We start from the raw sequence: 14,334 nt of genomic DNA on the forward strand, positions 1-14,334 counted from the left end.
CACAAAAATTAGCCGGGCAGGGTGGCGCACCTATAATCCCAGCTACTCAGTAGGCCGAGGCAGGAGAATCACTTGAACCCAGGAGGTGGAGAGGCAGAAGCTGCAGTGAGCCGAGATCACGCCATTGCACTCCAGCCTGGGCAACAAGAGCAAGACTCTGTCTCAAAAAAAGAAAAAAAGAATCTGAGACTTCAAAGCAGACTTACAGAGGTCATAAATATTGATATTACCAGTTTTAAATCTTTGCTAACCTGACAGGTAAAAACAAAACGTTGTATCTTTTTTAATTGACAAAATTTGTAAACTTTCAAAATGGTAAAATTGGGACATTTTATGATTACAAATACGTTCTGTACTGTGACAGTTCAAATATATGTATGAACTATGATAGTTCATACATATATATACGAACTGTGACCTTGTTCACATATATATTTACACACACACATTTGTGTCTGGGTGTGGGTACCTTAGTCTATTTGGGTTGCTATAACAAAATGCCTTAGCCTGGGTAATTTTTGGACAACAGAAATATATTTCTCACAGCTCTGGAATCTGGGAAGTCCAAGATCAAGGCACCCCACATTCTGTGTCTGAGGACTCTGCTTCATAGATGGTGCCTTCTTGCTGTGTCTCCCCATGGCAGGAGGGACAAACAGGCTGCCTTGGGCACTGACTTCCTTCATGGGGGTGGAGCCTCATGCTTTAAGACTTCCTAATGGCCCCTCCTCTTAATACGATCACACTGGGGACTAAGTTTCAAACTATGATTTTGGGGAGCCACCAACATTCAAACAACAGTAGAGTGTTTGTATATCTTTCTAAGCATCCATCTGTCTATATTTAATTATATGGCAGAATTTTTCAAACTGTGAGCTGAGACCCATTAGTAGATTGTGAAACATATTTAGTGCTTTGCATCTACCATGAAAAAGAAGACGACGACGACAGTGGGTGCAGTGGCTCATGCCTGTAATCTCAGCACTCTGGGAGGCCAAGGCAGGAGGATCTCTTGAGCCCAGGAATCTGAGACCAGCCTGGGTAACATAATGAGACCCACTTCTACAAGAAGTGGGGGGCGGGGGGAAGCCCAGGGGGTGGGGTGGAAAGCCAGGCTACTGGCACACACCTGCAGTCCAGCCATTTGGGACGCTGAAGTGGGAGAATTGCTTGAGCACAGGAGGTTGAGGCTGCAGTTAGCTGTGATCGCACCACAGCACTCCAGCCTGGGCAATAGAGTGAAACCCTGTCTCAAAAAATAATAATAAAATAAAAAGAATTTAAAAAAAAAAAAAAAACAGTGCATTCCACACAGTAATGACAAATATTAGTTTTCTTTCTTTCTTTTTTTTTTTTTGAGACGGAGTCTTGCTCTGTCGCCCAGGCTGGAGTGCAGTGGCGCAATCTCGGCTCACTGCAAGCTCCGCCTCCCGGGTTCACGCCATTCTCCTGCCTCAGCCTCTCCGAGTAGCTGGGACTACAGGCGCCCGCCACCACGCCCGGCTAATTTTTTGTATTTTTAGTAGAGACGGGGTTTCACCGTGGTCTCGATCTCCTGACCTCATGATCCGCCCGCCTCGGCCTCCCAAAGTGCTGGGATTACAAGCGTGAGCCACCGCGCCCGGCCTAGTTTTAAAATTTGGATTTTCCCAATTAAAAAACGAGCAAAGGGCCTGAATTTTTCCAAATAGACATAAAAATGGCCAAGAGGTAATGAAAAGGTGCTCATCATCAATAACCATCAAGGAAATGCAAAACAAAACCACAACGAAATATCACCTCACAGTATCAGCATGGCTATTACCCAAAACACAAATGTCGGTGAGGGTGTGGGGAAATAGAAACCTTTGCCCACCGTTGGAGGTACAGCCATTGTGGCAAACAGTATGGAGTTTCCTCAAAAAAAAAAACAAAAACTAGAACTACCATATGACTCAGCCATCCCTTTGCTGGTTATATATCTACAGGAAATGAACTGGTTTCTTCTGGAGCTCCTCTCAGTTCATTGCAACATTATTCATAACAGCAAGACACAGAAGGAATTCCTGTCATTGGCTACATGTATGAACCTGGAGGACATGATGCCAAGTTAAATAAGCGAGACACAGAGAGAAAGATACTGATGAGCTCACTTATACGTAGAATCCAACAGTCAAATCCTATCTAGAAACAGAGAGTAGAGTGATGCTTCCTGGGGCTGGGGAAAATGGGGAGAGATATGTAAAAGGACACACACTTGCAGTTATGTAGCATAAATATGCCCACAGATCTAATGTTCACAGGAGGACTGTTTATCATTATTATTAATTTTTATTTTTATTTATTTATTTATTTATTTATCTTGAGACGGAGCCTCCCTCTGTTCCCCAGGCTGGAGTGCAGTGGCGCAATCTCGGCTCACTGCAAGCTCCGCCTCCCAGGTTCACGCCATTCTCCTGCCTCAGCCTCCGAGTAGCTGGGGCTACAGAGGCCCGCCACTAGGCTCAGCTAATTTTGTTTTGTATTTTTAGTAGAGATGGGGTTTCCCGTGTTAGCCAGGATGGTCTCGATCTCCTGACATCGTGATCCGCCCACCTCGGCCTCCCAAAGTGCTGGGATTACAGCCATGAGCCACCGTGACCGGCCTATTTATTTTTATTTTTTGAGACAGAGTCTCACTCTGTCACCCAGGCTAGAGTACAGTGACACGATCTCAGTTCATTGCAACCTCCACCTCGCAGGCTCAAGCGAATCTCTTTTCTCAGCCTCCCAAGTAGCTAGAAGTTGAAGAACTTTAAGTTGGGGACCACCTATACATAAACATGCCACCATGCCCAGCTAATTTTTGTATTTTTAGTAGAGACGGGGTTTCCCCATGTTGGCAAGGCTGGTCTCAAACTCCTGACCTCAGGTGATCCACCCACCTTGGCCTCCCAAAGTGCTGGGATTACAGGTTGCGCCAGGACTGTATTTCTTTTTCTTTTTTTGAGACGGAGTCTCACTTTGTCATCCAGGCCGGAGTGCAATAACACAATCGCAGCTCACTGCAACCTCCGCCTCCCGGGTTCAAGCGATTCTCCTGCCTTAGCCTCCAGAGTGGCTTGGACTACAGGCGTGCACCACCACGCCGGCCTAATTTTTGTATTTTTAGTAGAGATGGGGTTTCACCATGTTGGCCAGGCTGGTCTCGAACTTCTAACCTCAGGTGATCTGCCCGCCTTGGCCTCCCAGAGTGCTGGGATTACCGGCGTGAGCGACCGTGCTCGGCTGCAGGGGGACTGTAGATGATATCGTATTGTGTGTTGAAATTTTGCTAAGAGAGTAGATTTTATGTACTCTTACCGCACACACACAAAGAGGGTAGTCATTTCACAATGTGTCTATGAAATCATCATGTTGCACACCTTGTATACAAGCAAAAATCAATTTTTAGAAATTGGTTTCAATCGTGTATGATATATATGTATATGCATATATATATGAGATATTATGTATACGTATGTGTGGATACAAGACACACGTTTATGTATAGGTGGTCCCCAACTTAAAATGGCTCAACTTACAATTTTTTGACTTTGTAATGGGTTTATTGTAGTATTAAATACATTCTCAACTTACAATATTTTCATCTTACGATGGGTTTATCAGGACAAAGCCCCATGGTAAGTCCAGGAGCATATTTTTGCATACACAGGTATGTGTACATGATACATATTGATATGTATTGATGCTGTGTGTATATATTGATGCATATGTGTGCTGTGTATGTATGAGGCAAATCTGCGCATGTCTGTGTACATGGTAAATATTTACGTCCGTCTGTGCTGTCATAGACATAGAGCAGGTGGGATGTAAACAGAGGCGCTGGGCCTAGCTGCTCCTTTCCCGCCTCACTCACTGGCACCAGATTGGCCGCTCCCAGCCCGCTCCGGGTGCCGGCCCCTGCACCCCACCCTGCACCCCGCACCCTGCCCTGCACCCCGCACCCTGCCCTGCACCCCATCCCGGCCCATGCCTCGCACGCCACCTTTCCTGCACCTCGCCCCGCACCCAACACATCGCGCCCTCCGCCGCGCCCCCCCACCACACGCACCAGGCCCCGCCCACTCCGCCGGGTGCCCAGCGCGGTTCACCGTCCTCCTCCCCAGGCTCCTGCGCGCCTTGCGGGGCCGCGCACGCTGGCGGAGCCGCCGGGAAGAGCGCCGTGCCGTCGATGGCGGAGGCGCGCACGTCTGCAGGGCCGCGCACGCAGTGACGGCTGACCGCCATCTTGCTTCCCGAGGCGGCAGTTCCAGGTGCAAGCGCCGGGTTTGCCGCCCGCTGGGCGCCCCTGCAGCGGCCCGAGCAGTGGCCGGCGTGGATGAGGGGCAGGCGAGGCAGGGCCGCCCCTCCAGTGTTGCCGTCCCTCCTGCCCCAGGGCAGGGCTGGGAGGCTACAGCCCGGGGGCGGGCCCGGGTCGCTTCCCGGCCGCCGCGTCCTCGCTGCCCCGGGCCGGGCGGGCGGGCGCCGAGAGCCTCCCAGCCCGCCCCGTGCCCCGCCCGCCCGGCTGCTTCCGCGGCGGCGACGCCCGCACATGGGCTAGGCTGCCAGGATGTTCAGCTTCGAAGGCGACTTCAAGACGCGGCCCAAGGTGTCCCTTGGCGGCGCGAGCAGGAAGGTGAGGGCCGGGCTGGCGGGGCCCCCTCGGCTCGGGGCCTGCGCGGCCGGGGCTCGGGGCCGGGACTCGGGGTTGGACTCGGGGGCTCCCTGGCCGGGACTCCGGGCTTCCTCGCCGTATCTCGGGGCCGCTGCGGCCGGGACTCGGGGTTGGACTCGGAGCCGAGACTTGGGGCCAGGACTCTGGCTGGGACTTAGGGCTGGACTCGGGGCCTCACTGGCTGGAACTCCAGGCCGCGCCCGTGGGGGCCTTGCCTGTCCGCTGCGCTTCGGGACCCGGGCGCGCTGGCCGTGGCTGCCTTCCATGCAGGCGGCCGGTGAACCCTGGCACGCTTTGTGCCACCCAAGGTGAACTTAGCCTTTCTGGGTGTTTCCTTTCAGAAATGCGCTTTCCATGCTCGCTCCCGCATGGCATCAGGGAGTGGCTGCTTTTCGAATGCCACCTGAAGGGCGTTTTCGGTTGTAGAAGGTGAATGGCACGCATTTGCTGATGTCGATAATATCTAAAGTGGAGGCAGAACGCCTCATGAATAGCCACGTGTTTGAATCCAAAACCAGGGCAATTATTCGCTACCAGCCTCCGGGAAACTGGAGAGACTCCGGACTTGTATCTGTTGTGATCGACCGTAAGTTGTTCGCATGGTAATTGTTTAGGATAAGGGTAGGCAAACCATGACGCCTCTGTTATTCTAGTCTAGGATTTCCAGCTGTCTGTCCCTGAAGACGGGCATCGCTTGGTTCACTGGAACCGCTAAGTTGTTGAACACTGTGTGGTCTTGTTCCCGCCCCTCCCTTCCCACCCCTTCCCATTATTTCTGAAATGTTCTTTAAAATGCTTCACCTAGTTTTTCTTGTCCATCAGTATATTCTGTATATCACAACCACCAGGTAGGCACATAACGCGGAGTGGGTGCTGGCAGGCCAAGGAGGAACTGCTATTATTAAGATTGTGCTGTGGGGCTGTGTTTGGTGGTTTCTGAGGGTAGAAGGGAACCTGGGTAAAGAGTTGGGAGAGAAGTGTGCTGATAATTTTTAAGCTTTGAGGTTTGTGTGATGGTGATTGCTTGGAAGTCACTTGTGCTCCGGAACTAAGTACTGTGCAGTTAAGGGTGGGCGTGGTAGCACTTAGGGGCTTCCACGTTAATGAAAATTTCTTATGAGATCAAAGGATTTCTACAGTTAGAAGAGACTTCAGAGAATCCCAGGGCCAAATCGCGTTGCTTACAAGTTCGGAAGGTGAGCTGCAGAGCATTTGAACGAGTGCACAGTCACACAGCAAGCTAGTGGCAGACCACCTGAGACTCCATGCCATTTACACAGCGCCACGCGGCCTCTGTTGCAGGCAGGAACACCCCACGGGCTATGGATGTTGGTCTCTTTTCACCAAGGAGTGCATCTCTGCTCTGAGGGAGTGAGATTTCTTAACTGTTGATCAGAATCTCAAGGGAAGGTAGCACAAGCCTGTGTAAAACAATCACCCCTTTAAAAACAAAACACTTTTTATTGAGGTATAACTTAAGATACAGTCAGGTTCACAAACACCAAAGAGATCCTTGTGCAAGTGAAATTGAGGAGGAAGGGCGTGAGGGAAGCTGGGTAGGGAAGGAAAAGGCGTCTCAGCTGGAGGCTAGCTTTAGCCCCATCTCACCAGGAGCATGGTACAATTGGCCCTAATTGCGGCAGAGGGGTTGGTGGCTGCAGGCTGCTGCCCCTCCGGGATGAGGGTGGGAGTGTGGCACTGCTAACCCTGAGCCGAGGGCCATTCTTCTGGGAGAGATGGCAGTAAAGAGCCCTTAGCAGAAACTGGCAGCAGCTGGGGCATGGGTGCCCTGGCCTGGTTAAGGAATCTGGGTGGGGAGCCAGCTATATGTACAGCTTGAAGGATTTTTGCATATGAACACTCTCCTGTAGATGGAACACCACTCATATCAAAGGAAGACCGTCCCCAGCATTCCAGAGGCTCCCTTGCACTCTCACCCATTCATTACAGTCATATGTGACTTAAAGCGGGGACACTGTCACCAGGCCAATTGGTTGTTGTGGGACCATCCTGGAGTGCACTTAACACAAACTAGCTGGTGTTGCCCACTACCCACCTAGCTGCTTGGTACAGCCCGTTGGCTCCTGTGCTGCACACCTGGACAGTGTGTTTCTGTACTGAATACTGTAGGCAACTCTTAATGCAATGGTGAATATTTGTGCATCCAAACATAGATACAGTAAAAATACAAATTACAATCTTATGGGACCACGGTGTGTATGTGGTCTGTTGTCGACAGACTGAGAGATCATTATGCCGTATATGTGTGTATTCCAGCCCCACAAAGGTGACTGTCCTTCTGACTTCCGTTACTGTAGATGAGCGTTACCTGTTGAACTTCAGGGGCATGGAGCCACTCGCACCTTGTCCTTTGTGCCTGGCTTCCTTGGCTCGGCTTCTGTCTCAGAGGCAGATTCCATCTGCCTCGGTGCACGGCATTGCCCTTTGTGTTAACGCACCATGGTTGATTCTATTTTCTTACAGGCGTTTGCTGTGTGTGCCTTTTGGTGCACATAATACTCTTGTGCTGGGTCCTAGATTATATGTATGTTCAGCTGTTGTGCACACCGCTGCCACAGTTTCCCCACGTCGCATGCCCACAGCATCTGAAGGTGTCCAGGTTTCCACATCCTTGTGAGCACTTGATATTGCAATTCCTTTAATTTTAGTGAGAATGTAGTTTCTTTGTGGTTTTAATTTTGTTTCCTGACAAATAATTATGTTGAGCACCTACATATGCTTATTTTCCTGAATTCTCTTTGACTGCCACATAAGTCCCTTCCCTTGTTGGAAAAATGAAAAGTTATAGTGACCCTTTTCTCATGTCTTAAATTATTATTTAAAATCTTCCCTTTCTGGATCTTAGTGGAAAATGGAGTAGTTACCACCTTTGAATAACCTTTTTCTTTTTTCAAATTACATACTTTTAGTATTTATTATTTGTATAGATCTGTGTACGACAAGTCTGACTTGAAGAAGTTTATAATCTTGTTGGGCAGATAAGACAAGCAATTAAAAATTAAATAACAATAGAGAGTAATTGCTACATTCTAAATTTCCCTTGGTCCTGATTCAGAAAAAGTAGAATTGTTTGGAGCTTAGTCCTGAAGGATGGGTGTAATTAGGATGGGTGGAAGACAAGAATGCATTCCAGGTTCATGGAGCTGGGGTGTGTGGATTACATGTAGATTGGATTCCATTGATTCAAAGTCACTTTGGGGGGCTAAACATTGATTACACATGGACATAAAGATGGGGACGATAGACACCAGGGACTACTAGAGGAGGAGAAAGAGGGATGGGGACAAGGGCTGGGAAACTACCTGTTGGTTACTGTGCTCACTCCCTGGGTGATGGGATCATTCATACCCCAAACCTCAGCGTCATGCAGTATATTCTTGTAACAAACCTGCATAGGGACCCCCTGAATCTAAAATAAAAGTTGAATTTTTTTTTTTTTTAGATGGAGTTTCACTGACGCTGGAGTGCAGTGTTGCCCAGGCTGGAGTGCAATGGCACGATCTTGGCTCACCGCAAACCTCCGCCTCCCGGGTTCAAGTGATTCTCCTGCCTCAATCTCCTGAGTAGCTGGGATTACAATGCACCACCACGCCCGGCTAATTTTGTATTTTTAGTAGAGATGGGGTTTCTCTATGTTGGTCAGGCTGGTCTCGAACTCCTGACCTCAGGCGATCTGCCTGCCTCGGCCTCCCAAAGTGCTGGGATTACAGGTATGAGCCACCGCGCTCATCCCCAAATGTTTTTTTTAAGTCACACTGATTTCTACCTTTAAATATTTCTGACATCGGGATACACAATGATAGCATGATGCGGTTTAATTGGGGATATGTTTTTCTTGGTAGTGTATAGAAGAATATCATGGGGTCATCTGATTTCAAGTACAGATATGGACTAAAACTGGCTTAGTAGGCAAAACAAAAAGAAACAAAAACAAGTTTGTGAAAGGTAGGCGTGTATGACAGAATAGAAAAGTCAGAAACACCCAGATAGCAGGTTATCACCACCACAGGACTCGCTTGTCTTTCTCCAGGAGCTGGGTGCACTCCCTTCTTTCTGTCTCCTTCATTCCTGGCTCTGCAGACTGGCTTTCTCCATTTCTCACACATGGTTTCCTAGCTTAAGCGTCAAGAAAGTTTGATCATAATTACCAGTTTTCAGGAGAGGAAAGTCTGATTGGCCTGGGTCATGTTTCCACCTGATAAGCTCAGTCTGAGGAGGGCTTGGAGGCTTGGTTCAAATGGAGCAGTCTAGGTGCACCTGAGGGCTGGTGTAGATTCTTCAAGAAGCAGGCAGTGGTTGTTGACTGAATGCCTGAGTTCCTGTGGGACAGACACAGGAAGGAATCTGGGCTAGAGATGCAGATTTGGGGGTTATCAACAGACTGGTGGCTTCGAACACAGTTCCCTAAGAGGACTTCGAGTTTGGGACAGGGTGGGACTCGTGAGGTACTGCAACATTTAATACGTGTGGGAGTTGGGGGTGCTTACAAAAGAGTCACACCTCCGGGAGTGGAGGAGAGCGCTGTCCGGGGAGTGAATCTCAAGGAGGGAGGAGTGACAGGCAATGCCAAGTGCTGCACAGACACAGTGAGTCCACTGACTGCAGAGCTGGGAAGAATTGGGTGATTTGAGCATATTCGGTAGGGTAGGTCAGAGTTGGAAGTCAAGAGCATAGCACATGGGAGAGTGAATGGGAAGTCACAAACAGGGCCGAACATAGGCCGGATGCTGTGGTGCACGCCTACAGTCTGCCACACCGAAGACTGAGGCGGGAGGATTGCCGGAGCCCGGGAGTTCAAGGCTGCAGTGAGCTGTGATCATGCCATAGCACTCCAGCCTAGGCGACACAGCATGACCCCATCTCTTAAAAAAATAAGGCAGGGGCGAGGCAACAGTGTAGACCTTTTTTTGAAAAGAACCAGAAGATTGGATGATAGAGGGAAATTCGGTGTCTCGGAAAGAGTTTTGTCTGTTTTAGGGGACGGGGAAAACAAGTTTATAGACTGGGAAGGATGGGGGTTAAAAATACGGGGAAGACAGGAGTGGCATAACTTTCAGAGTCTTCGAGAATACCCGAGAGAGGGGAGAACTGAGTGTGAGCAGGCAATGGGAAATATTTTGAGACTTAAAGAAGCTAGGGATGAATATGGATATAGAAAAGTTTGTAGACCGGAGGAACTGAAAATTTGTAAGTTTTCATAGATCTGACAATGGTGGGAGTAGAATTAAGATCACTTTAATGTTTGTCCAGTGCTTTTTTTTAAAAAAAAAGACTTTTTTAGAGCAGTTTCAGGTTTACAATCAAGCAAGGGTAGGGTTCCCATATGCCTCGTCTCCCTCACCTCACTTTTCTCTATTACTAGCATCTGGCATTAATGTGGATCATTGGTTACAATTGATAAACCAATGTTGATGTGTTATTATTAATTGAAGTCCATAGTGTACATTCAGGTTCACGCTGTGTGTTCTGCATTGTGTAGGTTTTGACAAATATATGATGGCATGTATCTACCCTTACAGCATTATACAGAAGAGTGTCGTTGCCCTAGAAATCCTCAGTGCTGGCCAGGTGTGGTGGCTCATGCCACCCACATCCCAGCACTTTAGGAGGCCGAGGCGGGCAGTCAGGAGTTTGAGACCAGCCTGGCCAACATGGTGAAACCCCATTACTACTAAAAATACAAAAAATTAGCTGGGTGTGGGAGGCTGAAGCAGGAGAATTACTTGAGCCCTGGAGGTGGAGGTTGCAGTGAGCCTGGATCGCGCCACCGCATTCCAGCCTGGGTGACAGAGCATGACTCTGTCTCCAAAAAAAAAGAAAAAAGGAGGAGGCCCGGCACTTTGGAAGGCCAAGGAGGGTGGATCACCTGGAGTCAAGAGTGGTCAACATGGGGAAACTCTGTCTCTACTAAAAATACAAAAATTAGCCAGGCGTGGTGGCAGGTGCCTGTAATTGCAGCTACTCCGGAGGCTGAGGCAGGAGAATTGCTTGAACCTGAGAGGCGGAGATTGCAGTGAGCTGAGATCGCGCCATTGAACTCCAGCCTAGGCGACGAGAGTGATACTCTTTTAAAAAAGAAAAGAGAAAGAAATCCTCATTGCATATTCATCCGTCCCTCCCATCCCTGTAACACCTGGCAACCACTGATCTTTTGACTGTTTCTACTCTAGCCTTTTCCAGAATGTCATCTAGTTGGAATCATATAGTATGTAATCTTTTCAGATTAGTTTCTTTCACTTAGTAATATGCATTTAAGGCTCTCTTCATGGCTTGACAGCTCATTTCTTTTTGCTTTATTTTTTATCAATTAATGGGCTTTTTTTTTTTAGAGTAGTTTAAGGTTTACAGAATAATTGATGGGAAACTATAATAGAGTCCTCAAAACTTCCTCTCTGCTGCACGCTGTTTCCTGTTATTTACATCTTGTATCTGTGTGGTACATTTGTGACATTGGATAACTATTGAATTTTAATGAAGTCCAGCTAACCAGTGTTTTTTTCATGGATCTTGCTTCTGGCCTTGTGTCTAAAAAGTCATTACCAAAGCCAAGGTAACCTAGATTTTCTCGTATATTCTAGTAGTCTTATAATTTTGTATTTTACATTTAGGTCTCTGATCCATTTTGAATTAATTTCTGTGAAGGATATAAAATCTGTGTCTAGATTTTTAATTTTTGAAGTTTTTTTGTTTGTGGATGTCCAGTTAGCACCATTTCTGAAAAGACATTCCCCGACTCCATTGAATGCCTGCCTTTGCTCCTTTGTCAAAGATCAGTTGGCTATATTTTTATGGATCTATTTCTCTCTCTTTTTTTTTTTTTGACACGGAGTCTCGCTCTGTCTCCCAGGCTGGAATGCAGTGGCGCAATCTCGGCTCACTTCAACCTCCGTCAACTGGGTTCAAGCAGTTCTCCGGCCTCAGCCTCCCGAGTAGCTAGGATTACAGGCGTGCACCACCACACCTGGCTACTCTAGTAGAGACGGGGTTTCACCATGTTGGTCAGGCTGGTCTCGAACTCCTGACCTTGTGATCTGCCCGCCTCGGCGTCCCAAAGTGCTGGGATTACAGGCATGAGCACCTGTGTCTGGCCTTTATGGATCTGTTTCTAAGCGCTGTTATGGCTTTATTCTCTCCTCCATTGATCTCTCTCCCTTTTGTCAATACCATACCATCTTGATTACTGTAACAGATTTATAGTAAACTATACTACTTAGTATATATATTAAACTAAACATTTTTATTTGAGAGAGAGTCTCCTGTTGCCCAGGCTGGAGTGCAGTGGTGTGATCTCGGCTCACTGCAACCTCTGCCTTCTGGGTTCAAGTGGTTCTTCTACCTCAGCATCCTGAGAAGCTGGGATTATGGGCATGTGCCACCACACCTGGCTAATTTTTGTGTTTTTAGTAGAAACGGGATTTCACCATGTTGGCCAGGCTGGTCTTGAACTCCTGACCTGAAGTGATCCACCTGCCTCGGCCTCCCAAAGTGCTGGGGTTACAGGCGTGAGACACCGCACCCAACCATAGTAAGCATTGAAGTCTGGTAGTGTGAGTCCTTCGACTTCCTTCTTCTTTAGCATTGTGTTGGTTATTCTGGATCTTTTGTCCCTCCATAAGAAAGAGTCAGTTTGTTGATAATTCACAGAAAAAAAAAAAAAAACCTGTGGAATTTTGATTGGGATTGCGTTGAATTGGTAGATCAAGTTGGGAAGAACTAAAGTCTTGACAGTGTTGAGCCTTCCTATCCATGAATATGGACTATCTCTTAATTCGTTTAGTTCTTTTATTTCTTTCATTGGTTATATAATTTTCCTTATATATACCTTATACATATTTTGTTAGGTTTATACCTAAGTATTTTTGAGGGGTGCTCATGTGAATGGTATTGTGTTTCAGTTTCACTTTCCAGTTCATTGCTTATTTGTAGAGAAGCAATTGACTTTCATGTACTAACCTTATGTCCTGAAATCTTGCTATAATCACTTAGTTCCAGGAGCGGTTTTTTGGTTGATATTTGGAATTTTCTGCACAGATAATTTCATTTGCAACCAAAGACAGTTGTATTTCTTCCTTCCTGATCTGTATGCCTTTTTTTCTTTTTTCTTTTCTAAGACCATCAGAAAGCAATGTGTTTTATTGTCTTATTGCATTAGGTAGGATTATAGTTGAAAAGGAGTGGTGAGAACTTGCCTTGTTCTTAATCTTAGTGGGAAAGCTTTGAGTTTCTCATCATAAAGTATGATGTTTGGTGGGTTTTTTGGTAGATATTCTTTATCAAATTGGGGAAATTCCCCTCTATTCCTAGTTTGCAGAATTTTTATCATGAATGAAGGTTGGGTTTTGTCAGATGCTTTTTCTATATCTGTTAATGTTATGTGATTTTCCTTCTGCGGCCTGTGGATATGATGGATCACATTAAGTCATTTTGGAATATTGAGTCTGTATTGCGTATCTGGGATAAATCCCACTTGATTGTGATGCATAATTCTTTGTATATGTTGTTAGATTGAGCTTGTTGGTATTTTGTTCAGGATTTTTGCATCTCTTTTGATGAGGGACATCAGTTTAGGGTGTTTTTGTGATGTCTTTGTCTGGTTTGGTATTAGGGTGATACTGGCCTTATGGAATGAGGATACTCTAGGGCCTACCAAAACCAATTACTATAGTTTTTTGTTTTGGTTTGGTTTTTTTGAGACAGAGACTCCTTCTGTCACCTAGGCTGGAGTGCCTGGAGTACAGTGGTGCGATCTCACTGCCACCTCCATCTCCCGAATTCAAGTGATTCTCTTGTCTCAGCCTCCCAAGTAGCTGGGATTACAGGCTCCCACCACCAGGCCTGGCTAATTTTTTTTGTATTTTTAGTAGAGATGGGGTTTCACCATGTTGGCCATGCTGGCCTTGAATTCCTGGCCTCAAGTGATCTGCCCACCTCAGCTTCGCAAAGTGCTGGGATTACGGGTGTGAGCCACCATGCTTGGCCTCAATTACACTAGTTTTAATTCCTCCCCTATGATAGGTCTAGACTGTTAAGATGATAAGAACTTGATTGCTTAGCTTTATAAAACTGCCCTCTGTTACATAATTGAAGGGATTACCTAGAATATTTTAACTTAAAACGTTTTGTGCTATTTTGTTTTAAAAAGCAGGCGTGTAATGCATGTGATAGTATAATGCTCCATATACATTGCAGTGGAACATAAAAACTTTTTTTTACAGATCTGGCATCAAATAAAGTCAAAATATTTTCTAAGATCAAATTAGTTCTTTTTTTTTTTTTTTTTTCCCCTTTAAGAGACAGAGCCTCACTGTGTCACCCAGGCTGGAGTGCAGTAGCTATTCACAGGCATGATCATAGTGCACAGCAGCCTCAAACTCCTGGTCTCCAGCGATTCTCCTGCCTCAGCCTCCTGAGGAGCTGGAACTCCAGGCTTGCCACTACTCAACCCCAGCCTGGCTCTGAAAATGTTAATTGACTGTCAGGACTGGTGTTATTTAGCAACACTGCATTTGTTCCTTTGAATACAGTTATGCTGTATCCTTTACATATAGGAGCAAAAGACTGTAGTTCCCTGCTATAGATAAGGTTAAGAATTCTTTTTTTGTTTTTTGAGATAGAGTTTTGCTCTTGTCGCCCAGGCT

At 46.7% G+C, this 14,334-nt stretch overlaps 1 protein-coding gene across 1 annotated transcript in view; it reads left to right on the forward strand.

Annotated features, from left to right (window-relative positions):
• The first annotated feature begins 4,223 nt into the window (after positions 1–4,223).
• Positions 4,224–14,334, forward strand: part of UBE3C (ubiquitin protein ligase E3C) — a 135,582-nt gene continuing 125,471 nt past the window's right edge. Inside the window, exon 1 of the mRNA XM_055269810.1 lies at positions 4,224–4,636. Coding sequence (XP_055125785.1) covers positions 4,571–4,636 — 66 coding nt within the window. The 5' untranslated portion in view covers positions 4,224–4,570. The remainder of the gene's footprint in view (positions 4,637–14,334) is intronic.

Source organism: Symphalangus syndactylus, chromosome 6 (assembly GCF_028878055.3).
Source record: "Symphalangus syndactylus isolate Jambi chromosome 6, NHGRI_mSymSyn1-v2.1_pri, whole genome shotgun sequence".
In the NCBI taxonomy this organism is placed as follows: Eukaryota; Metazoa; Chordata; class Mammalia; order Primates; family Hylobatidae; genus Symphalangus; species Symphalangus syndactylus.